This window comes from Thunnus maccoyii, chromosome 12, assembly GCF_910596095.1.
Source record: "Thunnus maccoyii chromosome 12, fThuMac1.1, whole genome shotgun sequence".
Classification (NCBI taxonomy): Eukaryota; Metazoa; Chordata; class Actinopteri; order Scombriformes; family Scombridae; genus Thunnus; species Thunnus maccoyii.
In genome coordinates this window covers 24312886-24340308 of record NC_056544.1, presented here as the reverse complement: position 1 = coordinate 24340308, position 27423 = coordinate 24312886, and the positions used below count along the sequence as shown (strand labels likewise).

The following is a 27423-nucleotide window of genomic DNA, read 5'->3' as shown; positions in this document are numbered from 1 at the left end:
TTATGATATAATCATACACACTCAAATGGTTTTATTGTTATTGGTAAATCCAACATTTTGGAAAAATTAAAGACTATAATCAAGTATTACAGAAATTAATGCTCTCTGTCATCACATTAAATATGACTTTATAACGACTATGTGAACAGTATGGTCTGTTACTGCAACTGTTATTCGATCAAAACACGACTTTCTTTCTTCAGGACTGCTGAACTTTTGTTTAAATCAACATTTCCTGTTTTAATTCAGAGGGACTGACATCAACTTTTAGCACTGACCTTTTAATTGCATGACAACCTGACGTCATGACACCTACATTATCCACATAATGAGATACATATGCTATGAAAAGCAAAAGTGGGTTGGGGTGGTCTTTTAAAAGTAGAGCCTCCGTGAAGTTTCAAAAGAAACTTTGAATGGAGCAAAGAAACTATTCCCTCGCTAGTGTTGCTCTGCCTCTTAATTCTGGGCTTCCAGACTACATTTAGGGGTGACTAGTTGGTTTTATTTGTGGTTAGATGTAAATTGTTGTTATTTTAGCTCACCTCAGTTCAGTTTTATAGGATTTAAACTATTTTTAAAGAGTCACGCCACCAATGTTACACATGAAGCTCAGTTTGTTCATCGTTGTTTGCAGCATTCGGCTTGTATAATGTCTTCTGAGAAAAATAACCCCGATGATGTCATCAGGCTTATCTCAACTTATGCTAGGAGACTACAAATTTATAAGAAAAAGCCTCTGATACAAACTGGAGGTTCAGAGCTTGAAAGAGGTGGATGTTTTCTAGGAGTTTCTAATGAAAGATGCTATTCAGCTGCATTGTGGGAAATGTAGGATCCAGTGTTTTTGGAGCTTGAGTCAAACTAAAGACTAAAAGCGAGGTATCTTTGAGCTACGATTTTGACCATTATAAATAAAATCTGTTTCTCACAAGCCCCCTACCTTTAAGGAAACGACATACAGAACTCACAGGAGGACGCCTTTAACTGAAAGTCAACTAAGATCATTTTCTCGATGAATCATTTGGTCTATAAAATGTCTGAAAATGGTGAAAAACGTTCCCAAAGCCCAAGGTGACATTCTTAAATGTCTACTTTTTGTCCGTAGCCCTCTGTTGACTGACTGATTGTTGTGGCTCTATTCACAATATGAGCACATAATGTCATAATGTTGGCAATACAGCTGCAAGACTTGGTCGATTAATTGATTAGTTGACTGTTTTGATAATTGACTAATCGTTTTTTGAGCAGAAATGTCAAACATTTGCTGGTTGCAGCCTTTAAGATTCGAAACATTTCTATGTCAAACAAACATTAAACTATATCTTTGGATATTTGATTGTTGACCAGACAAAACAAAACATCTAAAGACGTCACCAGAGGCTGTAAGAAATTATAACTGGCATTTTTCACTATTTTCTGACTTTTTAATGCCAAAACGATTAATTGAAAAAATAATTGTTAGTCACAGCCCTGGTTGGCAACACAATACATTTAAATTATTGTCCAGCCCAATAGTTTAACCTGTAAATATACACGATGAAACATGATCATTTAGTCCCTTCACCCTCTTCATTATGGTACAAGTATCTCTTACTGGTATCCTTGAACAACACCATTTACTCTACAGCCTGTCTGCCGTACCGTCTGTGTCTCTGTCAGACTGTTAGTGAGAATATGACAGAACACTTGATCTAGAAAGGTGTGGTCCAGTAGTGAGATGGATAAGGTTTCCTATTCATCCCAGTGTCCTCTGGCCTACTTAATGAGCCACACCAGGACTCGTCACATTGTCCTCACTTTAGCAGCGTTAATGTTGAATTAATGTCACAACTTGTGTACGGGTCCGTCTGAGCTACAGCCTGTAAAAACATAACCTGTCCTTGTTTGTTTCTTTTGATAATCTGCTTCTCTGCATACACAGGTTCATTTCTTTTCATCCTACTCAGCTATTGTTCCTGCCTGGACAGCCATTGTTAACCGAACAGTGGCTCAATTCTTCGCATTATTTCAGGATTTTTACAAACAGCTCATTCGTTTCTCACAACCCTTTCTTCAGTAACTTCTTCAAAGTGTGAAAACCTGATTTCTAAAAAACAAGAAAATGACCCGTTGTTCACTTCACTTCAACTACAGGCCAGTCCTGTAATCTGTGTGTGTGTGTGTGTGGTCTGAGATTAAACAGTCATCATGTCGGGCTTCATGCCTACTAGTGCCACAGTTGGACGGTTTCATGACTAGTCCAAAGGGAGTGTAAAGTAATTTAATATGCATCATTAACTGATAGCAAAGATAAGTGTTTTCTGCACAAACATTCACTAGAAAAAAATTGTATTTTTCCAGACATTGCTACCTTATCTTATAGGCACGCAACACTCCTTCTAAAGAGAACCAGAGTCACATTTTTAGAAGTACAGCGGTCATGAGTCCAAAGTCTCTCATATCTCATATTATATCTTCTGCAAACTGTATTTCTCTACATTATAATTCGGTAGAGTTAGTTAGGTATGACACTGGTGGTTCCTTTGGTTCATTTTCTGCCTAAAACTGTCAGATTTAGTCTAAAGAATATGAAAATCAGCCTTAAAAATCTCAACATGTGCAATAAGTGTATAATCGTAGTGTAAATCTCTCTGACTTGTGTTGTCAAACGGCACCAAATTCCCAGAAATATCACAGAGGACATGACCTTGAAGTCCTTGACGGTAGCTACAGCCCTGCTTTTAAACACTTCACCTCAAAATCCAAGTAGAAATGATAGTCATGAGTAAAGCTACACTGTTTACTAAATAATAGTTAATTAGGGCTCAGTATTGAGCTTCGATACAGTTTTTGTACTGACTGAAATATATCCGTTGCAGTATAAATAATGTCAAGTCCCTAAAGTTACAGCTGAGTGTTTTGGTCAGACTATTGTTTACTTTTCGGGGCGGCTGTGGCTCAGAGATGGAGCGGGTCTTCCACTAATCAGAGGATCAGCTGTTGGATCCCCGGCTTCTCCAGACCGCATGTCAAAGTGTCTTTGGGCAAGATACTGAACCCCAAATTGCTCCCGAAGGCTGTGCCATCAGTGTGTGAATGTGTGTGTGAATGAGTGAATACTGACATGTAATGTGAAGCGCTTTGAGTGGTTAGCAGACTAGAAAGAAGCTACATAAATGCAGCCCATTTACCAGTTTTCTTTCATCACATTTTGCTAATTTTATGGGCTATTTTCTTTAGGAAAACCTAAATCTATTCAAACCTGTTTTTTTGGCCACTTGGAAGCGGTGGAAACAAGCTGCAAACACAACTTTTAAGTTGGTATGGCTAATGTGTTAGCAAATAGTTACTAATTTACACATCTAGCAGACACAGAGCAACATTAGCATTCATTTGGAGTCGTGTTTCTGTCCTCTTGGTGAATGTATGTTAAATATTCACTCTCCTTTTAGCTCCCTTTTGCTCTCCACCAACTCCTGAGAGAAATATTTAGCTCTTTAGCTGCTAAATGTTGCACAAAGTTCACCAGCTAGTCACTAACTTTGTCTGTTTGCCGTTTGGTGCTGAGCAGCTAGCATACAGTTTGTATTTCTTGGAGCTTTTTTGCTGAAAACAGCTGCTGATAACGATACAGTGAGAGGTTTTGTGGAAAAGGGTTTTTATAATCCTTATTATGGAGGTGTTGAAGTATCATTTTAGTATCAATATGAGACTCAAGTATCATATAGGCACAGATAGCAAAACATATTTAAATGACATCCAAATGCCCAAATGATGATTTTAGCTGTCAAAAATCAATATTCGTATATATATTAGAGCTGCTGTTACATCATATCTTTGCTCTTTCATAAGTTTTGTTATAGACTAAATCTCAAGCACTCACTATTACCCATCATGCATTTGCTTTGGAAGCTCACTTCTATTTCTGTGGTTTTGTTTTTAAATATTATGTTCTTTAATGTATTTCTGCTTAATATTTAACATATTTCTTATTGTCTGTATTTCTTTTGTGCAGAATATAAAGAACTTTGATTTGCTTTTGTGTAAGAAACAAACCATATACACACAAACTCACCGTACCTCGAAAAAGTGAACATGTTGACGTTAAATCCAAAAGGCCAGGTGGTTCGTGCTACTCAATAAAACGTTCAAACCGTCAATTATGAAACTAATTAATCAGGAATTTTGCTGTAAACACGCAACTCAAGTCACAAGATGTTTAAAAACGCTGAGATGTAGGATTTTACAGCTTCTTTTTCCTCCCAAAGGCAAAAAGAAATCAAGCTGTCATCTAAGGCTGCAAGTAATGAGTGTTTTCATTATCAAGTAATCTGCTGATTCATTGTTTGGTCTATAATATGTCAGAAAACGGTGAAAAATGTCGATTTCCCAAAGTCGGAGATGATATCCTCGATATCTTTTTTTGTCCACAACCCAAAGATATTCAGTTTACTGTCATAGAAGACTAAAGAAACTAGAAAATATTCACATTTAAGAAGCTAGAATCAGAGAATTTTGACATTTTTTCCCTCAAAAAAACAACTCAAAGCGATTAATTGATTATCAAAACAATCGGCGATTAATTTATCAGTCGGCAGCTACTCGATTAATCGATTAATCGCCGCAGCTTTACTGTCATCAAACATTTCGAGCTGCTGGCACTGAGACAGCAGCTGTCACAGTGGAGAAGCAATCTGGGCCGTCTCTGAAATGACCAGCTCCATTCAAACAGCCATTTGAGGCCTGATATACCAACTGTGAAAATAAGCGTGCACACACCCAGGCTGCTGCTGCTGCAGCCGGGGAAAAGGCTCATCAGTGCACCAGGGCCACACACACACACACACACACACACACATATATATATAGGGCTGAGCACCACCCACTGCTGCCTGCGACGACATCAGTAAAACCAGCAAAAAAACAAGACAACTGCTACTGTCAGCCAGAGCGCACACATGGCCGGCAAACTGGAGCATGTGTGTGTGTACAAATCTCACAGGGTGTGGTTGAATCAACAGGCCCGTCCTCTGCTCGCTGCTGTGAATCAAACAGATCCCTGCTTACAATCTGTCCGACATATTCCTACAAAGTGCTGCAGGGACAGGAAGTGAGATGAAACGAAGGGGGTTTTAATTAATGATTAATCCGTTAGTTCGTTCGGTCTTTTTAAATGTCAGAAAATTGTCAAAAATGTTGTTTCCAAAAGCCCAAAGTGACGTCCTCAAATGTCTTTTTTTTTGTCCTAACCAACAGTCCACAACCTAAAAATCATCAAAGACTGAAGAAACAAGACAATATCCACATAGAATCAGAAGATTTTGAGCCTTTTTCCTTAAAAAAAAGACTCAAAATGATTGATTATCAACACAGCTGCAGCTTAAGTTTCTGTTGATCGACTAATCGATGAATCGACTGATTGTTGCAGCTCTAGATGTGATTCAGATTCAGAAGAAATACTGCCAGACATTGATGTTAAACGGTTAGTTCACCCAAATCACAAACAACATATTTTCCCCACTTAGCCGTTTAGATGACTAAGAGTGTTTAGTTTTATTTCCTCAAGTTTTAAAACCACTGAGATGTTTAACTCCGCCCCTTTACGACAGAGGAGAATGACGTTTGTGTTGCTCAAAGCAATCAAATAACAAATCAACAACACACCTCTCAAGAAACTGAACCACTGATACAACTGACAACAGCTTTCATAAGACGTTCATTTGTTAAAGGTAGAAAACAGTCAACACTGTGTCTACACAGACGTTAGCTTTCCTGAATAGAACGATATTATTGTATTATTTCATCTAAATCCTTGAACAGCGTAGTACAACTTAAATTATGTCATCTTTTTGTGGGCGACAACCTCGTTTATATGATTCTGTTTTCTAGTATAAGCTCCCATCTTCTCATGTATTAGCATTACGTTCCTGTCAGAGCAAAGCGTCTGTTTTTCTGATGATAAAATATTCCATTTATGGATGAAAACATATTATATCGCTACAAGATAAACCAGCTCTGTTTCCAATCCAGCTGACCAGAAATGACATACAGTATCTCCTTGTTTGTTATGTATGACACAACAGATATATAACATGCCATTGTGCACAAAATATGACATAATGTAAAGTTAGATGAATATAACTGATAGTGAAACATTCATTTCCAGCCACCGTGTGTGTTGTGTGAGTTAGGAAAACTGACCCGCAACCTTGAAAACATGTAAGAAATCTTTCTTATCTTCCAGCGGACAGAATATATTTTCATCCAGATGGTTAGAAAAGTCTTTGTGGATTCTCCTGAACAGCAGTACGTCTTGTTAAAACGACCTTCTGGGATCTTCAAAGATTTCCAGGCATTTATCTTTTAAGGAAAACGGATGCTTGTCCAGTCGCTATCTTGATGAAGACCGGTGGTCTCTGAAAACACCGGATGGAAATGATTGTTTGATCTCTGACCAAGATGAACCCAAAAGTCTGTCAATAAACCAAATGGTACAACAAGGGGGGGGAGGAAAAGGCAGAATTGTGGTTTTGGGGATTTGTTGAACTGAGCCTTTAAATATAAACAGGCTGACTGGGCGGATGTTATGGTGTATTAATTAACTCTAATGGTAGAAAAAACACTAAAATAGAATAAGTGGTGCTCCAGAAAGACTCTTTAGTTACATTTAAATACAATTTCTTAATCTTTTATCTGTCGTATCATTGTGTCGCTTACAGTTAATTTACACTGTCGTCCTGCTACTTTATGGTATCTTCATGTCCTCTGGATGCAGTTTATAGTCAAACTCTGCTGTTTTCTATCACTCTAAAACAGTGGTGTTCAAACTATCTCACGTCAAGGACCCCTAAACGGACACAAGTTAGACCACAGACTCCCATCTGATGAAATCTTTGCTTTTAGATGTTTTACTACAGATTAAAGTGTATGAATCCCATGACCAAAACAGTCATACATGCTGTCATTGTGCTACTTATGGATGGAATTACAGTGAAAATAAATGATTCCCCTTTTTGCTGGGGACCCCCCTCCCTCCCTCCCTCCCTCCCTCAAAGACCCCTGGGGGTCCATAGACCCCACTTTGAGAACCACTGCTCTAAAGTGTATTTATGGCATTATAAAAGATTTCCCTCACAAAGTTAATCCACAACCCTTATTTCAACTGTAGAATTAAGACTTAACAAACCCAGCAGCATATCAAACAGTGTCTACAGCAGATCCAAACCGGGCCTGTGACTGCAGCAACATTTCACTGTTTCACTTTGAGTTTCAACGAAGCTATTTGGACACATTTCAGCTCTTCACTTCGTGCTGCGGGTAACATGGATCGAGAGTCAAGCTGCATTAATAATTCAACAATATTCCACATGCACAAAAGGCTACAAGAGGCTAAACTTACTGTGAGTAACCGGCAGCATTTATGGGGGGGGCACACACACACATACACACGAATATAAAGAGTTGTGCGACCTACAAAGATGAGAAAAGGAGGGTGCTGTGGTGAGGCAGGACAATAGGAGACTCCCAGGCCCCACTGGTCGCGCGTCCTGGTGCCAAATTATCCAAAAAAATGCTCGTTCCCTTTCTTCCCTCTTTGCTTTTCCAAACGGGACGCCCTCGCAGTAAATGAATGGACGCTCTCAAGATTCCCACCAGTCCTGCTCCGAGGAAGAAGATTCAAAAAACCTCCGGCCTACAATCACACTGGACGCGCTTCCAGACGCATCACCAGCTGTCCGCTTTCTTACGCTTTAGTTGCATTTCTACAGACAACACTCTTCCTTCCAACGTTTAAAAATCGGTCCGGAGAGCTACGTGGCCTCGGTGTGAGCGACAATAGAGACCAATGAGGGTCCTAAACTTCCCTGCGGTTTCAAAAAAAAAAAAAAAAAAAAAAAGGCGACCACCACCGCGTCCTCTCGACTATTGTTTGGGGAAACCGGAGATCCTCGGCGCCCCAAATCCTCCCCTTTCTTTCCGCCTTACAGCAACGCACATGCACCCATATCACCGCCACCAGCGATTCAAGACATTTTCCACAGAAAAATACTACTTACTTATTCCAGATTGTCCATTCAGGTATTTTCTCACTTTCCACTTTCTTTCCACTCAGCCGTAGCACCGTGCGCCCCGCCTCCGCTCCAGTTTGGCCCCTCCTCCGCTTTCCCCTGGGGGCCAAGGCCTGTGAAACGGGGTGGTTCAGCCACAACACATTTACTACCTCTTAGATATTTCTCTCTCTGTGTGTGTGTGTGTGTGTGTGTGTGTGTGTGTGTGTGTGTGTGTGTGTGTGTGTGTGCTCACTGAGAAGGACTGGACGATATAATGGAGTCACACAAGTGGCTCACACCGCAGAGAGACAGTTTATGGAGCTGCTGATTGGAAAAAAATCCTTCAAACCATCATCACCATCATATTTAAATACTATCTGACCTTTATGGAGCTGTAAAGAGACATTTATGAATCCAGACCAGCCTATTAAAATAAAATTTTGGACATAAGAACCATTTCCTTGAAAAAACAGATCCTAATTTAAGCTTTTTTTTCCCCTGTAAAGCGGTAAATTATTTAAGTATTTTACTAAGTACTTTCAGTACTGCAACGATTAGTCGATTAAGCAATAAGTCGATCAATAGAAAAATTGATCTGCAGCCTTTTTGATAATCAGCGCATTGTTTTTGATTCCAGCTTCTCAAATGTGAATTATTTTCTGGTTTCTTTAGTCTTCGATGGTCTTTAGGTTGTTGACTGTTGATCAGGACAAAAAGAGACATTTGAGGAAACAGTAATTAACATTTTTCACCATTTTCTGACATTTCATAGGCTAAACAACTCATTCATTAACGGCCAGATCAACCTCATATTGGGCCATTTGTACTCGTATGGGCTGAAATTCATGGTAGATTCATTGATTAATTGGTTGACAGAAAATTTATTGGCAAAACAGTTTTGATAACTGATTCATTGTTGATTTTTAAGCCCTCAAATCACTGGTATTAGCTTCTCAAATGTGAATATTTGCTAGTTTTCTATTTATTAAATTCCAAAATGTATAAAACACAACTTTACAACAAATGAGCTCAATATAAACTAAACAAACAATGTCCTAAAACTGGATTTAGTCCCTCTTCAAGACCAGATGAATGGAGGACCTTTCATAGTTCATATTATATTTCAGTTGTGCAAATTTCCAACAAATTTAACGATATACATAATAATTACATAGACTCAAATTATACGGAGTAAACCTGGGAGTCTGAGGCCAAACAGACCCTCAGGGACTCTCGACACTGACCTGCTGGTGATCCGGGATGTTGAATCACTTAATCAGGAAGCACACTGATAAGTAACAAAAATATAAACATAAAAAACTTTTATTTCATACTTTTCTTCTATAACTTACATTAATTTGAAGGTTTTCTCCATGATTTATGTCACATTATTAAATGACAAAATTCACTTTCACTCTTTTTTAACTGGACTGACCCTCCACTATAAACACTATGTATAATATGTAATACATGGAGTATATTCAGCACAATATAAAATCTATTATACATGTATAATTCTAATTAATAAAAGTATAATTGTAAATCTATATATCTATGTTTTTATGTTTTTACATGACTGTTTTAAAAACATATAAGGATCTTTTTTTTTTCAACTGAAGTTAGTTTAACAATGAAAATAACTCAACAAAATAAAAAATGTCTTTATATGTACATTTTATTTACTTAATATTGTCATTTTGTTTCCCCACACTGTAATTCTACTGCTGCTCTGTTTGTCTGGTCTGTATATACAATTATAACACGTGTGTCTGTTTTTGAAGACTCTTCCTCTTCAGATGTTTAGTTTTTCCGTATCTGGATCGAGAGATTAAGGATCGAGGTTGTTCAATGTTAAACAAACTGAAAAACCATCAGAGGCTCTGAGATTAGTGATATTGGGCTGCATAAATAAAATTAAATACATAAATAAAACTGATTTGACTTTGATATTCAGGATGATTTCTTAACTCAAAAAAATTAAACCTCTTAAAAAAACTGAACTTTAGATTTAAAGATAAAAGAAAAAAGAAAGAATGGTATGTATTTTTCCAATGTTTTAAAAGAGGTCAGTGGTTCCCAACCTGTGGGTAGGGACCCCTCCAGTGGGTCACAAGGTAAATTTGGGGGTCACAAGATGATTTAACAGGATAAGAACCAAGAAGAAACATAATTTTACAGGAGAGTTTTTCCTCTTTAGGCCTTTGAAAGATAAAACTGGATGAAATGTTCACAACTCACAAACATCCTTTTTCATTTTAAAGGGTCATAAGGTCAGAAAAAGTTCAGAATTTGTGATTTAGATAACACGACTAAAAGGTATTATTAGACCTTTTCTGGTTTGCTAAACGTTCACCTCTGGCAGTAATTTCTTCAGGCTTAAACATCAATTATGTGTCTCGAGGCGTCTGTCGACATTTTGTTTATTTTTGTGTTCAATTCAAACCATTATGAAAGAAAAACTGGAAAAGCAATGTTTATTTCTTCATCAAAGGCATCACAATTGGTCATTGATTCCAGCCATCAAATGAACATCCATCATTATAATTAAAACCACTCGTGTGTTGTTGCATCAATTCTCAGACATCATCGTAAAAAGAAACCTTGTGAAAAGGTACGAACCAAAAAAAAAAAGAGTGCACAGCCAGAGTACCAGCGCCTTGTCAGCGTCAAAAACTCCAATTTCTTTTCTCTAAGCAGAAGATTTTCTGACTGGATTTGAAGATTTTGGCAGCTGATCGATATGAAGTGAAGTGTCTTCCAGCCACAGCCGACTCTGTGACACCGAAATGGGTCGAAAACTACAAACGTGTAGTTTAAACGTGTTCTCGGACTGAACAATTTTTTTTTTTTTTTTTTTGTTGATAATTTTCTACATTTTCTGAGGGTTGTTTTTTTTCACCTTCATAGGAGCCAGAACTCATCTTAATGTTTTCTCCATCATACATTCCCAGATTAATGCAAAACCGTAATTTAAAATTTGACTACTTGTTCTTTGACTCAGAAAGTGGTTTCTTATCATTAGAACTGATTGATAAATTAACTACATGACAGAGAAGACGGCTACAGTATTGCACATACCATCGCAATCCTCATACAAAGTTCCCACACACACACACACACACACACACACACACACTCACACACACTCATAATTGTTCGTACACACAGAATCACACGATAGCTGTCGCTCACTCACGCTGTCATTTATATATGCACATGTACGCACGCACATGCACACACACACACACACACACACACACACAATAATGGTCAATGTTTAGTGCCTATCCCATGACACAGTAAACAAAACATTCTCTGACAATAAAAAGAAAAAAAAAAACAAACCCTAAAAACCAAAGAAATATAAACATCTTTTCCACTCCCAGGGCCCGCTGGTGCCTGACCAGTGTTTTCTGACCCTGATGAGTCCAGATCCATCCAGGCCAATCCAGTCCGGTCCAGTCCTCATGTCACACCTCACCTGAGTGAGTCCATAAACATGGAGTCGTCGTCTTAAAAAAACAAAACAAAAAAAAAACCAAGAAAAAAAACACCCCTCTGCTTCTTTGAATAACCTGTCTGTGTACCTACTGTTGATGTGTTTTTAAAAAAAACCAAAAAAAAAACCGGTCCATGTCTGCTTGGGATAGAAGTAGTAGTAGTAATAGAAGTAGTAGTGGTCGTGGGTCTGCGTCTCCTCTGAGGGTGTGTGGATCAGTACGTGGCGTTGGTCGGCTCCCTCCCTGAGCTGAAGAGTATGTCGGCCTTTGAGCTCATGAAGTACGTCAGCAGTAGGGACGTTAGCAGCACGCCAACACCCACGCCCAGCGTCAACATCTGAGGGAGGGAGAGGAGGTTTAGCGATAGAAAAATCTACATGGAAAACTTAAAAAACGGCTCACCAGCTCCACTCAGCTTTACAGAGTTTTATATTGAGTTTCAGCTCATTGTTTAACTGTCCGGCTGCAACTTTACTGTTTTGGTTCACTCTCAGTAGTCTCATAGTGTCGTTTTTGGCCGCAGCAGGCAGCTGTTTCCAGAGAAAAAAGCTCTAAAAAGCCACTGTGCACTACCTGCTCAGCACCAAACAGCAAACAGACACAGTTAGCAACTAGCTGGTGAACATAGTGGAGCATTTAGCAGCTCAACAGCCAGATATTTCCCTCAGTAGTTGGTAGAGAGTAAATACAGAGCTAACAGAGAGTGAATATTGGACTTATATTCACCAGCCTGACAGAAACACGACTCCGAATGAAAAATAATGTTGCTCCGTATCAGCTGGATGTGGAAATAAGCAACTGTTTGCTAACAAGTTCAACATATCAGCTTAAAAGGTGACGATATAGCAGTGTTGTGTTCACAACTTGTTTCTGCTGCCCCCAAGTGGCCAAAATATCAGTTAATGCAGGTTTAAAGGAATCCAAACATACCAGAAGTTATCACATTGACCTTTTAACCTCCAGGTTTCAATTAATTTAACTTTTTCCTCCATCAAATTCTTATTGATATATTATTCTTTTTTTAATGTTTTAATTGCAAAAAATGCAAAACAACAATACAATAAAGCAGCATTAATTGATTTGGCAGCTGTAAACACATCATTGACATTATCACCTTATAATGTTAATATGGCAAAAATATTAGCAAACTATAGCCTATTTACACATCCAGCAGACACGAAGCAACATTAGCTTTCATTTGGAGTCATGTCTCTGTACACCTGATGAATTTAAGTGCGCTATTCACTCTCCAACACCTCCTGAGGGAAATATCTGGCTTTTCAGCTGCAGTGAAACCAAAACAATGAGCTGAAAGACACTTAAACTACTTAGTGGAGCTGAAGGGGAACCAGTGAATATTATCTGTGGGTTCATCCCTACAATGACTGTAGTCATTTGATACGATGCTGATATAAAAAATATTAGATTAGCGCAGCTTTAAAGCCATTAAAAGGAGAATTTCTGACTCTTGCGCCCCCAGTGGTCGACACTGTGGCAGACTGCAAAACACTTCACAACACTGAGATAAATGGCTGACAGAAACTGCACTAATTTCTTCCTGGATCATCTAATTTTTTCTACATTAAAAAGCTTTAACCGTCAGAATAATTTGAAAGATAACTACATAAAAATTATACACTAAGTGGCTGTAAATGGTGACTTGACAGAGATAAAACAGATTATGTCAGATTATTTCTCTATAATGTGGTAATGAACTTGTAGAAGCTTGCTGGAGAGAGGTGATCAATCACTGTCAACATTCAGAAAAGATTGATTTTTGTTGTTAGAGTCCATCCATTGCTGCAGTTTTGGAAACTTTAACTGCTGGTTTAGTCCAGTCTGACTGTTTAAAGCACCACATCTACAAACAATATTGTTAAAAAAAGTTACATCAGAGGAGAAACAACAAAAGAAGACAGATGCTGTTAAAAGGAAGATGCGAGTTTAGTTATTTCTTGCATATAAAGTTGCTGTCAGGCAGCCAAAGATTTCCCATAAACCCTGATATTCCCCAACAAAGAAAAGGCGTCTCTCAACTGCACTGACATGTGATAAAACATCATCTTTGACCAAAAACAAGGGAACAAGATATTAACTGTGGAGAATCTGCTTTTTCAAGCAAGTTTCAAGCCTCTGCAAAGCGATTATCATTCCCTGCTAACACGAACAAAAACAAGCAGCTGCCAGGAAGTCAGGAAATAAAAGCTTGTGATATTCGTCGTTATGAGTGATATAAAGTGTATGTAATTTGAAGTTCATGGGTAAAATATGTATTTTAATTTGAATAACAGATCAAATTTAAATCCCACTTCGCTTTCTTAATAATCTAATAATTAACAGTCTGATTGCACACTGATGGGCTTCCATCAAATCTTATTTAATGCACAAATGGTAAAAAAAAAAAAAAAAAGACATTTTGTGCTAATTGCTCTTCATCAGATTTAATTAGACTCGGTTTATTTAATTAATTGAAGTACAGAAACGAGTCTGTGAGAACGCTGCTTTCCTAATATTTACACAGTTTTAACTATTTGGTGCTCTGTTGAGTAATTACCCAAGAAAAGGATAATTTGTGCCGGCATCCTACTTGTTAAGGAATCTGTATTTGCTTGATGCACTTAGAAACATATTTGGTGTAAAGCAAATAAGAATTTAACCAAGAGGGAGTCTGACTTACAAAAGACTTAGAGCCTAAATACTAAAAATGATTTGAAACATCTATATTTTGATGACCTACCTTCAGTAAACATACACTTCGTCATAATTAATGTTCTTTTAATGAGCCACACATTAATCTAGTTTATCACTTTAAATTCCAGACTTGCTACAATATGTGAACCATCAATTAAATCACTAAAGGAAATAATCTGCGTACGTGTGTGTTACATATATTGTCTTTAACACTAAGGAGTGAAAGGCGGATCTACCTCCAGTTCGTGGCTGGCCACCAGGAAAATGCGTCCTTTGATGGTCTTCCACCTGGACTCTGTCCACGTTGAGTAGTCTTTGGAGGTGAACTCTCGCAGCGGGTCGAAGGCCGGGGACAGCGCTTTGGAGAGGCGAACGGTGGAGCGTACGCAGAAACCCTCCCTCTTCGTACTGTTGGGAGGAGCCGCACCTTGGACCCACATGTAGTAGTACAACTGACGGAGGAGGAAGAAGAAAGTTTGTGTTGTTATCGTCTTTTTTTATTTGAGGAAACGTGTATCCGAAGGCGAGCTAATGTTGCAATTCCTACTTGTCACCAACAGGAGGCAACACAAGTTACCTTTATTCTTCATTTATCTAGTAAATTTTTATTTTTATATTACAAAATGACATTTTTAAATACATTTTGTCCTCATTAATATCTCATGTAGCCCACCTAAATTTTGATTTAATACAGGTTTTGAGTTTTGTTGACAACTTTTCCCTTTTTATCTTGACTAACTTCCTCAAGTTGTTAATAAAAAAACATGAAATAAATGAGATTTGAGATGCATTCTTGACATTTTGTAGTATAACGTTTATTCTTGGTGCTATCATTTGTCTCAAATTAAATAAACTAAACCTAAATAAGTTAATAAAAGAAGACAGCTGTATGTCTTACATGTTTGCTCTCCTTGTCGTTCTCATCTTCTCTCTGGCTCTGGCAGTTTTCCTGGGTGATGTTGATGGTGCTGCCGGTGAAGTTAGCCAGCAGGTGTTGGACCAGGAGGGTTGGTTCGCTGGACTGCTGGGCCACGCCGACATAGAAGTTTGTAGGGTTGTCCTCTGGAAGACGGAAAACAGAACGGTAAAAGATTACACTTAATAGAGTCTCCATCTCAGCTTTCTTAAAACCCTAATATTAAAAAAGGTCGCTAATTGCCCACATGGCTCTCTTGAGAAGAGTAAATTTACTTAAGTGCAGTGATGACATTTATTATTTCATCCCCAGATCTCTCCTTATTTGATAATTAACCTTGTATTGATGGCAGTTATTTCCCGACTCTGTCATATGGGTGTAGTAAAAAAAAAAAGATTAGCTTATATCTAAACTCACTCAGATGGCTCATGAGGTCTGAAGGGATCATTTGCTGGAACCAGGCGTTATTTGAACGAACAAGGAAACCGTACAGCATTTGGGTCACCTGAGGGAGAGAAAACAGTCACCGATGATCACTTCTTCAAGATGAGAGATGAAAGGAAGAAAAAAAAAAAAGTAATCGATAAGAAATCTTCACAGGAGAGACCAAGAAAATTGTTAAAAGGTAAACAGAGTGTGTCAAACCTCGTTTTTATGAACTCAAGGACAGTGTCATCCTCCAAAAAAAGCTAGAAAATGAAAGCAGCAACCCAATATTTTCCAGCCTTCTAAACTGACTTTAAATAAAATAATTATGGGCATTTTAAGACTTTTCTCACCACTAAGGTGGAGTAGAAGACAGAGTAACAAGTAGTACAAACTGACATATACAGTAGGAATAGTGAACTTGTAGAGTTAAGTAGCTGTATAGCTTGAAACATGTCTTATTACTCGTGAAATGAAATCCGTCAGTCTTACTATTTTAGGGTCTGCGTTGATTTTGATCAGCTGCGCGTCTGCTCCTCCTGCCTGCTTGTACAGAGCTCGAGCGACCATGGTGGCCACCTCAGTCAGAGCCTGAAAGATGCAGAGAAATGCAGGAAATCTTAGTAAGAGAAGAGAGTTGAACGCCCGATAAGAACTAACTGTCAGCAATAGATGAGAAGGATGTTAGATGATGACACGACTACCTGCTCCTAAACGTAAGTACAACTATTTTAAGTACGTTTTATGGTTATAAAGTGAATAATAACACTCTTGTTCAGTTTTATTTGATTTGTCAAAACAAAAAATTCACATTTTTAAAAAAAGAACAGATCAGTGACTCATTTGACAGCGAACATGCCCTTATGTTTATGACATCTCTGAATGTGAAGATTTAAGATGCAATTAAGCTGATAAATACCTTCTTTTAGTTTCTCAAACTAAGGAAATACAGAATTAATATAAAATCTATGTGGTATTTGTGCTGCAAATTGCAAATTTCTGCTGCGTTTTTGTATTTGTTTTCCAGATTTTCACACGTTTTTTTTAAAAATTCAAAATAAACACAGATATTTACAGATTTTAAAAAAAAAGTCTCTCCAACTACACACCATTATCTCACATTTTGAACATTGTTAACTGGTGATAACAGCAGTACCTTCGCTGTGTCCGTGACAAACTCCAGCTGCTCCTCTGGCGTCAGGTTTGGTGGGTAAGATATTTTCAGGTATTCTGCGTTATCGTACATACTCTCATAGAACCTGCAGAACAGAAAGATAAATTAACAAACGTGACAGTTCTTTGAGGCAACAGAGCCAATCATTATAATTAAACGTGATTAAATGTGTGTTTTAAAGAGATCCTTCACCTGTTGTTGAAAGAAGACTGGTGATCCTCGATAACGATGCCAGGGATCGGCCGAGCCCGCAGGAAACGCTGGAAGGACGAGGGCGGGAGCGGCTGAGAGACATTGGGCTCCTGTAGTGTGAAGTTTAAATTTGTGGCAACCGAGTGCAGGTTTTCAATGAGCTTCCTCACCTGAAACACAAGAATGAATGAAAAGTGATACATTGCTTTTCTGTTTTTTAAGTCTCCTTTTTTATGTTTAAAGTGTGGTCTTAATCTGTCATTTAATATTCTAATTAACAGTGAGCTGCACATTTAATCATCAACTCAGAAATATTTGAACATTATTTTATATACAAGGCTTAAAGGGGACATATGCTTTAAGTGATTTTCTGTTATTGTGACACTGTTATAATGTCAGATGTCTATTTTAAAAGGTGCACTATGTAAGATTTGGCCAGAATTTAAGTTTAAAACATGAACTAAAATAATGAATGTGAAGAAATAAAGTTTTGACGTTGTGTCAGAGACATATATGTATTGTGTTGTAGAGATATCTACTGAAGTTAGCATGCTAACCAGCTAGCCCCGTTCTGTCCTTTCTCGTAATACTGTAGCTGTAGCGCCCAGTCTGCCCTCAGTCCAACATGAGAGGGAGAGGAAGTAGCGCTGCTCCGAGTCACCACGGCAGACATTTTGAGCAAGGCTGAAGTGTTGATGTCACTTTATTTAGTTTTAATATATCTTCAGGTGAGCAAATAACCATTTAGATTCCCAATATGTGGAATATTTATCCAAATAACGCCTATTTAGAAATTTGCGCTGACGTTGTTTGGAGACGCCGTTGCTGCAGCTGCTGGCAGGGTGAGACAGCTGGTCAGCTGGTGGATGTAATGTCTTCATAGCATTTTGATATCTTGATGACGCAACAGCACAGATTCACTGTAAACAGTAAGCTTTATGCTATATTCAGTGAGTGATAATTCTATGTGTAGTGGTGGTGGTGGGGGTGGGGGTAATGGGGGGACTGTGCTTTCTGTTGATATGCTGCCCCCTATTTGTTTGGTGCAGGGGGCCAAATCTTACATAGTTCATCTTTAAACATGGTTAAAGTTCCAAAATTTGAGGTGAACATATGTAATAAATTAGCTTTCTCTCAACACTTTGCAATTTTACCTCCTCATGATGATGATGTCAGATTGTTCGCTCACGCCCACTAACGACCGTTTGTTCTCTACCTTTTGTTACTAACGTTCCACAAGTTGTTCACGTTGTCCACTCAAATATTTCAGATCTAATTTGGGCTCGAACATGTACAGATGTATTTGAGAAGTTTATATTTTGAGTAAAGAACAAGAAGTGAAATCCTACTACTATTTTTTGTTTATGTAGCCTCCGGGCCAGTATGAGATAAATAAGTGTGAGTGTAAATCATGCAAAGATATTCCAGTAGAGCCCCAGAATAAAAATACAGACCTGGAAATGTGCATGATCCCCTTTAAGGGTATTACGTATTTGGTTCCACATCTGTCCCTGTTTCAATCCTGGTGTTTGTTCAATGTGATACAGATTTTTTAGGCTGTTCCTAAGTCCTGCTAAAGACTAAAGGAGACCAGGCTTTTGTGGTCAGGTTACCTCAAAAAAGCCTTTTACTAATGTCATTTAGCTCCAATATGTTTTATCTGTTCTATTGATTATTTCACCCTTTTTTACTATAATTAAATTATTTTACTGTTGGGTATTATGTCAAATCTCTGCACATTTAGGAGCATGATGTTATTACATTTTACTGCACTGAATTGTTTTATCTTGGTTCTCCCATGTAAAGCACTTAGTAACTCTGTTTGAAAAAGTGCTTTGTAAATAAATCTTATTATATTATTACTCTGCCACGTATACATGCAAAAGGGTTTCTAATCAGCTTTTTACAAGTGCGTATGTGCATGATAAGGGAGCAATAATTACACTGAGCGATGCTTCCTCGTATTTCAAGTAATTCCATCCAAAGTTCAACTAAAACTGAAACTAACAGAAAGTAGCCTGTAGAAGTCTAAATACGTCAGTTTCTACAGCTGAACATTTGACTGTTTGTTGAATTCACGCTGTGAGAAGCTCTGTTCTGTCTGCTCTGACACAGACACACAGACACAACAAAGAAAAGAAAGCAGCCTTTAATGCAAGTCATATCTGTCGACTGCGCTTCCAGAATAAGGTCACGGGCTGCTGCAAAATCCGGTTACTCATCTGCTGCATGTATTTGCAGATTTACAGTAACCGGGTTATTACAGTGCATGTAAACATGTTGCCCTGTTACCTGAGTAACCTGGTTTCTCTGAGTAACCTGGTTACTGAAGCGCATATAAATGCACTGAATGTATTGGTGGAGGAATGCTGAAAGAAAAGAGAGGAAACCAAATACAAACCTCATCATTGACGCTGCTGTTCCTCCTCGACACAGGATCAGAGTGGAGCCACAGTTTGGAGTCAGTACGGAGCCCCACCTAGAGTCAACAAATACAACTGTGAAACTCAACATTTAACATGCAGCTTTATAACATTACAATAACAAACCCAAAGTACATATTCTTTACTGATTCTGCTCACAGTGGTGATGCAAAAGATACACGGTACAGATACAATTATTTTGGCATCAAAATGTTTCTACCATAACTTTGAAAATTGAGTCATTCTTTATAAGTAATCATGGTTTAATGGGTCATTAATGTCTGTACTTTTTGGTAACGACTGAAATGCATCCATAGCATCGAATATTAAAAACAGGCCAAGCAGTCTTGTATACTTATTCTTTGTGCTTCTGATTTATCATTTCATCAATCATAATTTTGCCAGTTTTAAACTAGATCATTTGGTGTTGGTTCAGCATCTCAGGTTTGGTATTGGCCCTCGTATTGAAATAAATCAAGCAATACCCAGCTCTGCATTTGAGTAATAATAATAATAAGAAGAATAAGAATAAGAATAAGAATAAGAATAATAATAAGAATAAGAATAATAAGAAGAAGAAGAAGAAGAAGAAGAAGAAGAAGAAGAAGAAGAAGAAGAAGAAGAAGAAGAAGAAGAAGAAGAAGAAGAAGAAACCTACTTTTAGTATTCCCTTAAAATCTGGCTGTCTCTGCAGGTTGATACTTACAGTTACAAGAAAAGTGTAAAATACACACCTGTCCAATCTCCAGTACTGAGTGGACATTATCCAGATCCACAGCAAAATTTTTGTTCTCCATATCATAAACCATCCTCGAGCTGCCAATGTAGTCAAAGGTTTCCTGGGGACAAAAATGTATAAAAAAAACAAAACATGAGTATGTCTGAATAAGACATTCAGATTTGGCAGGTTTGTCAAGCACAGTGGTGAACACATTAGTGTGTAAAGAACTGACCCCTTGGAAGAAGGTGTAGAGGATGGTGCGGTTAAGCTGGGCCTCCTGGGTGGCCTCACGCAGAGCGTGAGCGGCCGCCAGGAGGGTGACAAACCCTGAGACGCCACTGTCTGCTCCTGGAGCGATGTCAAAGAAGAAAGACCTGCTGTCCAACTGCAGAGGAGAGAAGAAGAGAGGAGGATCCATCAAGCAGAGACCATATGTAGGTAAGTAGTTCAGCTAAACTTGCAATGACCTATTTTTTTTAAATCATCCCATAAATCAAAATGAAGCCACAAACTACACGGAAATCTAGTTTATGTTAAGGAGAATATGAAGAGACGAGCAAGTTTGTGTATTTTACTTACTTCACAGATCAACTACGTGTTTCTAACACATGATAAGAAAGAAATAATACACTGCTGCCTCACTGGCTTTGCTTTACTAGGACATCTAAAGGGAAAAGAGCCATCATTACTGTAATTAAGGTTATTACTAATGTCTATAAAAGAAGGGAAGACAAAGAACAGCATGTTACTTAAAAAAGGTTTAACCTTTCTGTAAATAAAGAGGAACTCGACTGATTGTACATGTTAAGTTAAATTTAGTTGGCATGGGTAGTACAAGTCGTATAATGTGTTCTGTTACTCTATAGGAGATTTCTATTATTAGAGAAGATGCTTGGTTGCATTGTGGGAAATGTAGGAGCCAACACTTTAAGAGCTTGACCCCTATTGGAGGACTAAAAGTCAGGATATCTCTGCTTCTGCTGCTTTGATTTTGACCACTCTTTTAAAAAAATAAACTATCTTGCACTTTGTTTGAGGTGACCTATCATCTGACTTTAATGTCAATTTACCAGCCAATCAGGAACAAGCACTGCTAAGGTTTAAATATTCAAATCTGTCTTGATTTAACCACAGCTGCCTTGTAATCACTTTCAAACCACCGTATGTGTTTTATTCTCATAGCTCTCTTTACAGAAGAAGCAAAGCTCACAAAAACTGTCAGTAACATTGACGTAACCGTGACTGTAACATCGCACGACATAAATTACACAGCGGGACTTCACTTTGACTCTGCTGCGAAGCTTTCAAAGCGAGTGAGATCACTGGCCGTAGAAATGTCAACGGCTTTCATGAACTCGCACGTGCGTCTGAATGCTAATAAGTAACACATGTTGTGCTGTAGTGAAACTCCGCTTTTTATCCCTTTTACTTTAGAAGAAAACAGACTCACCCTGGCCGCCGCTATGACCACACTCTCCCACATCTTGTGGCCCTTGGCTGTGTTGTTGATGGGCTTGGTAGAGGCCCAGACGTTGTAGTCACCCAGTGGGTCACACACCATCTCTACAAGGAGACACAGAACAAGCCCAAATATGGACGTATGTTAGAATCGGTTGTGTGTGTGTGTGTGTGTGTTGTGTGACATTTATTCGTGTTGTGTAAATACCCGGGCTGATGCTGAAGTTGATGTCGTTCCTCCTCATGCAGGTGGCTGTGTCGGTGACGGCGGACATGTGGGAGTAGAGCTGCATGGCGCACAGCGGGTACTGAGGAGCGCTGCCGTTCACGGGGCGGTTATGATCCAAGTAACACTGCGGAAGGAGAAAAGCATTCGTAAATGTAACGTATATCTCTTAATATATGTGTGGGTTTATGTTTACAGGCGGAGAAAACACATTAACGTTAGTGTTTCGGTGAATCTCAAATCCTTTTCAATCCTTAAAGCAAGTTAGAGCGTATGCAGTTGGCTCTGGTGGCAGGTTTGGGCACAAAAATGCTCTAAATACCAGGTCGGAGACTCAATTTATCACGTTGACACAGTCGCTGTTGTGGGGATTAAACTAGTTAATTTCAGTTTATAGAACAGTCTACTTTGGCAGGGAGCAACCACATAAACTCATACGAATAAACCCAAATGCAACCTCGAGTCTGAGTGAATGAAAAATGTAGAAAGTCAGAAAACAAACCGACACAGCAATGAAAGGCAACTTGAAAGCCGCTGTTCCACCATTATCAGCAAAGCTCAAACAAAAAATCAAAAAGCTGAGATAAAACAAAACTGAAAGTCACAGGTCACGTTGAGCTCAGCCGCTCAGCGATGTCAGCTTTAATCTGTGAAACACGAAACCCGCCGAGGAAAAGAACCATATGCACGCCAGCGTCGTTGCATCAGAAGAGGATAGTTTAAACCTCTTGTAATATGATCTGTCACATAAAACAGTTGAAAAGCGCTTAATGATTTGTGGGTTTTGACAAATCGTCTCAATATAAATGTGCCACAACATGTCGGCTTCAGAGAGAAAATGATTTTGAGTGCTGCTACAGCTTTCTTGGCTCCGGTCCTAATCTCAACCGTCACTGGGACTCAAGTGGATCAGATTTTTTTTTTTTGTCTCTGCACAGTTTTGGAAATGTAGCCTTTTCTCAAACACCGGAGGCGACTGAAAAAAACTATTTGACCGCCATTTTGTGCAGTGACAATACAGCTGAACAATGCAAATGAGATTCACAGACCGAATGTCAGCTCCTGCCGTCGTGTTTACCTGCCGTATGACCTGAGTGTCGTTGTCGTCTTTCAAGGAGAAGATGGGGAAGTCGAACTCCTCGTAGGACAGACCGTTTCCCTGTGGGTTCCACACCGTCACGTTACAGTGAGCCAAGGCTGGGTCGTAGTTCTCTGTATACACGCCTGAGGGAAATACAGAGAGAAAATATCAGCAGCAGCACTAATGAGGGCTCTCGTGAAGTGTGTGTACTGCCTGAACACATTTCTTCAGAGTTTTGTAAATACACAGAAGCGACAAACAGTCATTAACATCGAGGGTCCAGATTTCCTAAAAAGTCAGAACAGTAGAGGCTTGAAAAATCTGTCTTTAAAAAGTATGAACCCCCCCTTGGACATTTTCCTGCTTTAAACAAACACATTTTTTAACAAAATGAATAAATAAATGAAGTCCATCTTTAAAGGCAATGTAGAGCTTTTTGATTGTGCGCCTCAAGCTATTCTTGCCTCTTGCACAGCTAATAAAAATCATATTTGGAGGCACTACGGTCACGCATTGGATTTATCTCCGTGGCAACCAAAGAGGAAGAAACATAAAGCTATCAGACTTCAAATATAAACTGAGGTGTGATGTCGTTATTTGGCGACACTGTAATGTTGCAGAAAATGCTCACAAATAGCTCTGTGCCTTCTGAGAATCATGCGCCTGATATTCGTCTCTAACTTGTTGCTGGAGCAGTGAGGGACAAGTCTTAGCGTGCAAACCACCACCCACCTGTGTTCTCGTTAGGACAGGTGGTGTGCGGAGAGAAGTTCTCAGCCGGGTTTGTGTTTGGCGCCACGACAGCAACGCCAGCCACCCTGCTGGAGCCGTTCTTCAACTTCATCATGATGGATCTGACAGGCAGCAGACAGTCGGCACGGGACAGAGGAGATGATACGGGTACAAATGCAGGTCAGACGTGGGTTAGCTTCTTTTGAAACTGTGGTTTGAGTTTCAAGTCGCATTTTCAAAATTTAGCGACTAATTAAAAGTGGATTTATCTGCAGGATGCTGACGTCATAACCACACACTCATCTACTGATCTAAACAGACTGAAACTTTTCTTCAATGACTGTAATAAATGCCGAAAAACTAGATTACTTTTTGTTTGATAACTTGTCAAAAATAACAACAAATGTTCATGAAGGTGTTATCAGAAGTCAAATGTTTTTAACCTCGTGATTACGGTCGCCTGTGGTGTGATGAACATCCAAAAAAAGTCAAAAAAATGACAGTAAATGAGCAGCAGAGGAGCTTTAGATACTCCCTCTGCAGGGTGTGATGTGTTATAAACTGTACCTGGTGAAGAGAGAGGATTCCAGGATAACTGTATAAGGAGGATTGGGACCAGTGCGGAGGACCCAGTCCAGGTTTTCCTCTGACTCGAGCACATGGAGCACACCCACGTCACCTGACAAAGAGGCTGAAATCCAAAAGAGGAAATGAAATATCAGCAAACGTGACATCTGGTACGACAGCTGTAACAGATAAAAAAAAATATCAAGTGAGAGCCTGGATGTCTGCGTGTGTGTGTGTCCACCGGGCCTGAACTCTTATCAGAAACATAGAGGAAAGGGTTCAGAGATTAAACGATTTGGTGCAGCAAAGACAAAACTGCTGCTGGTGGGGGTTTTTATAGTTTGACAGCTGAGTACAAGTGTTTGAGCATCCTTTGATACTCAAGATATTTATCAGAGAGAATACCACTTTTATCTCAAACTTGTGTTCTTTCATCTCCTTTTGAAATTCACTTCCTTACTCTCACAGCCGCAGAATTTATTAGTGTAGTATCCAAACGAGAACTGTTTCCACAGTAAAACTGCCTGAAGCAACTCCTAATAAAATTCTTTTAAAGCACTGTTTTTAGTAGATTGTGTAGTGAGCATTTTACTACAAAAAACCAAGTGAAAGAAAGACGCTCGGAGGGCTTGAGGACACACACACTGTAACAAGCATTTTTACTTGTCATCGAGATGCATCACAGACACCTGTGACGAGCAGGAGGCATCGCTTTAACCTGTTGCTTTACTCACACTGGCAGCCTATTTGATGAGATGCATTGAGCAGTCGGACACATGGGACGGTGTAATTGAGATGCACGTAAATCTTCTTATCCACTGAATTACAGCCAACACCTGCAAGAGGAAACAACATCTGTAACAACTGCAAAAAGAAGAGCAATATGACATAAGGGCATAGTTATAATCGAGACAGTATTACAGAGTGAAACTGGAAATTATGACACGAATTGGAAGGACTTTAGTCAAGTTTAGTCAAATTAATTTTTGAATACTTCCCTAGAACAAGCAGGAGCAGATTTGATTGTTAAAATCTTCCAATATTTCCATGTTGCTGCATTTTTGTGTCGTTTTATGTCCTTCACAAATTTTGCTTTGGAAAAGTATCCTTCAACCAGAGCACCAGGGCGCTATAGTTCATGGAAACACTGTCTTTTAATCAGTGACCCTGGATTCAAGCCCAGGTGCACTCATTCTGCAAAGCTGAAGTGTCCTTGAGCAAGTTGCTGGATCCCTATTGATTCCATATTTGATGTCGTGGGCAAGTGAAATAAAAATGTCCCAATAAATAAAGCTTTTACAAAGCAGGACAACTTCTTAAATCCATCATAAGTTTATCTTTGTGATAGTTTGAAAAGACCAGTTTACCAGGTGTGAATGAAGCTCCTTTTGAGATACTTGTGTCGAAAACACGACGACTTGTAATTTCAGGTGATTATACACTAGTGAAAACATACATATACATATTTTATTCCATTTCTGCCAAGTCTGATCTGCTAGATGTCACTAAATTCAACACACTATAAGTCAGGATTTAGTACCTGAACTCTTATCAGCCACTGGTCCAACTTTCATTCATCCAGGTTTAACATTTTTTTAAAAAAAAGCGTTGCGGATTGGATTCCTCCCTTTTTTCTGATCATTTTCCACCAGAGCACTCAGAGCAACAGCAGTAATAAACACCACTTTAATTCAGACAAAGTGTTATTTTAGTGGCTCACTTGTATGCCGCATTTACCAGATGTTTTTCAGCAATGGAGGAAGTCATTATTATACATTATTATATATGACATCATCAGATTATTAATAGTGAAGCATCAGTGTTAGAGCAGTATGTTACTGTCGTAGCTGCTGGAGGTGGAGCTAGTTTCAACTACTTTATATCAGTTAGCTAGTTTAGTCCAGTGGTTCCCAAACTAGGGTTTGGGCCCCTCCCAAGAGTCACCAGATAAATCTGAGGGGTCCTGAGATGATTAATGGGAGAGAAAAGAAGAAAGTTCTGATACACAAATCTGTTTTCAGTTTTTGGACTTTTTCTCTAATCTTTGATTTTTGGTGAAATATTGGATCATTTGAACATTTATTGAAATGAAACCATGAGAGAAGTTTAGAAGGAAAAATCACTATTTGGTGGAGCTGTTAACAACTCATAGACATCTGAAACTACACACTGCTTTTTATAAGAAAATTCAAAAAGGTTGGAAAACACTGGTTTCATCTTTAACAATGTATTGTATTTTAAATGCTTGTTATATTATTCACTGTGTCAAATCTTCATCTGAAAAGTAGCTAAAGCTGTCAAATAAACGTAGTGGAGTAGAAAGTACAATATCTCCCTCTGAAATGTAGTGGAGTAAAAGTAAAAACTACCTCAAAACTGTACAGTACTTGAGTAAATGTTCTTTTTTTCTTTCCACCACTAGTGTTTTAGTGTGAAAGTCAAATTAACGTTAAACTACGGATTAATGAATGTACATTAATCTGGTTTGACGTTGTAACGTTTGATCTGAGCTCCGGGCGGCCGCAGCGGAGAAATCACGAGCAGTCACGCTGAAGCTGAGTCGCTCTTATCAGAAGTAACCGAAAGGACCTCAGAAAAAGCAGTATATGTTCACTTGTTGCCTTTCAGTTGGTGGAAACTGGTCAAGAATTATAACAACAACGAAGATTATTATAAAACTTGTGTTTTTAAAAAAAACCGGCACTGTAGATTAAAGCCCAACAGTGACTAGCTTAGCATCCAGCGAGCCCCGAACACAAAGAAGTCCGTCAAGCCAACCGCCGGACGCGGAAACACACTCACATTCATCACCGTTAGAGTACAACTTACCGACGAAAAGACAACAAAATAGCAAATTAATAGTCCATTTGATCGACAGCAAATCCATCTTCCTGGTTTGAAAAAGCAGAAAAACACAACAGGAAGTGTTGACATGGAAATCGTCCGGGTTTAGGAGACTTCCGCTGTTTGGTTCCGCTGCTCTGACAAGGACTTCCTCAAAATGGCAGCTCGGGATTTTTAAGCTTCAGTTAAAGTACAACGTTTGGAAAACTATTATTTTTCTATCATTATCATTTACGTTATCACATCATTATTACACATGATTTATGTTTCTTCTCTACGGAAGAGGATTAGGGTCATATTTGAGAAATTTGAGTTCTGAGTTCAAACTTAATTAAATGTTTCACGTAGCCCTAATCCTCTCCTGTACTTATCTAATGTGCCTTGTACGTTGAAGTGTTTATTGTTGTTATGGTTTCTATGCCTTAATGCTTATGAATGA

At 38.7% G+C, this 27423-nt stretch overlaps 1 protein-coding gene across 1 annotated transcript; it reads right to left on the bottom strand.

Moving 5' to 3' along the window:
* Positions 1 to 10490: 10490 nt before the first annotated feature.
* Positions 10491 to 27351, bottom strand: ncstn (nicastrin). The gene is made up of 17 exons (XM_042428606.1): positions 26970 to 27351; positions 24875 to 24976; positions 24141 to 24264; positions 23574 to 23695; positions 22839 to 22984; positions 21743 to 21887; positions 21527 to 21639; positions 20309 to 20461; positions 20090 to 20194; positions 19334 to 19411; positions 16933 to 17102; positions 16723 to 16825; positions 16059 to 16157; positions 15558 to 15645; positions 15123 to 15286; positions 14461 to 14676; positions 10491 to 11870 (listed from the first exon to the last, which is right to left on the bottom strand). The coding sequence occupies exons 1-17, from the start codon at positions 27025 to 27027 to the stop codon at positions 11748 to 11750; spliced, it is 2109 nt and encodes a 702-aa protein (XP_042284540.1). The 5' UTR covers positions 27028 to 27351; the 3' UTR covers positions 10491 to 11747.
* Between the last annotated feature and the right edge of the window lie 72 nt (positions 27352 to 27423).

Coding starts and splice junctions, on each gene's coding strand:
- ncstn (XM_042428606.1), bottom strand. CDS start 27,027: ATGGATTTGCTGTCGATCAAATGGACTATTAATTTGCTATTTTGTTGT. Junction 20,195..20,308: donor TCTACACCTTCTTCCAAGGG/GTCAGTTCTTTA, acceptor TTTTGTCCCCAG/GAAACCTTTGACTACATTGG. Junction 15,287..15,557: donor AGACCTCATGAGCCATCTGA/GTGAGTTTAGAT, acceptor TCCGTCTTCCAG/AGGACAACCCTACAAACTTC.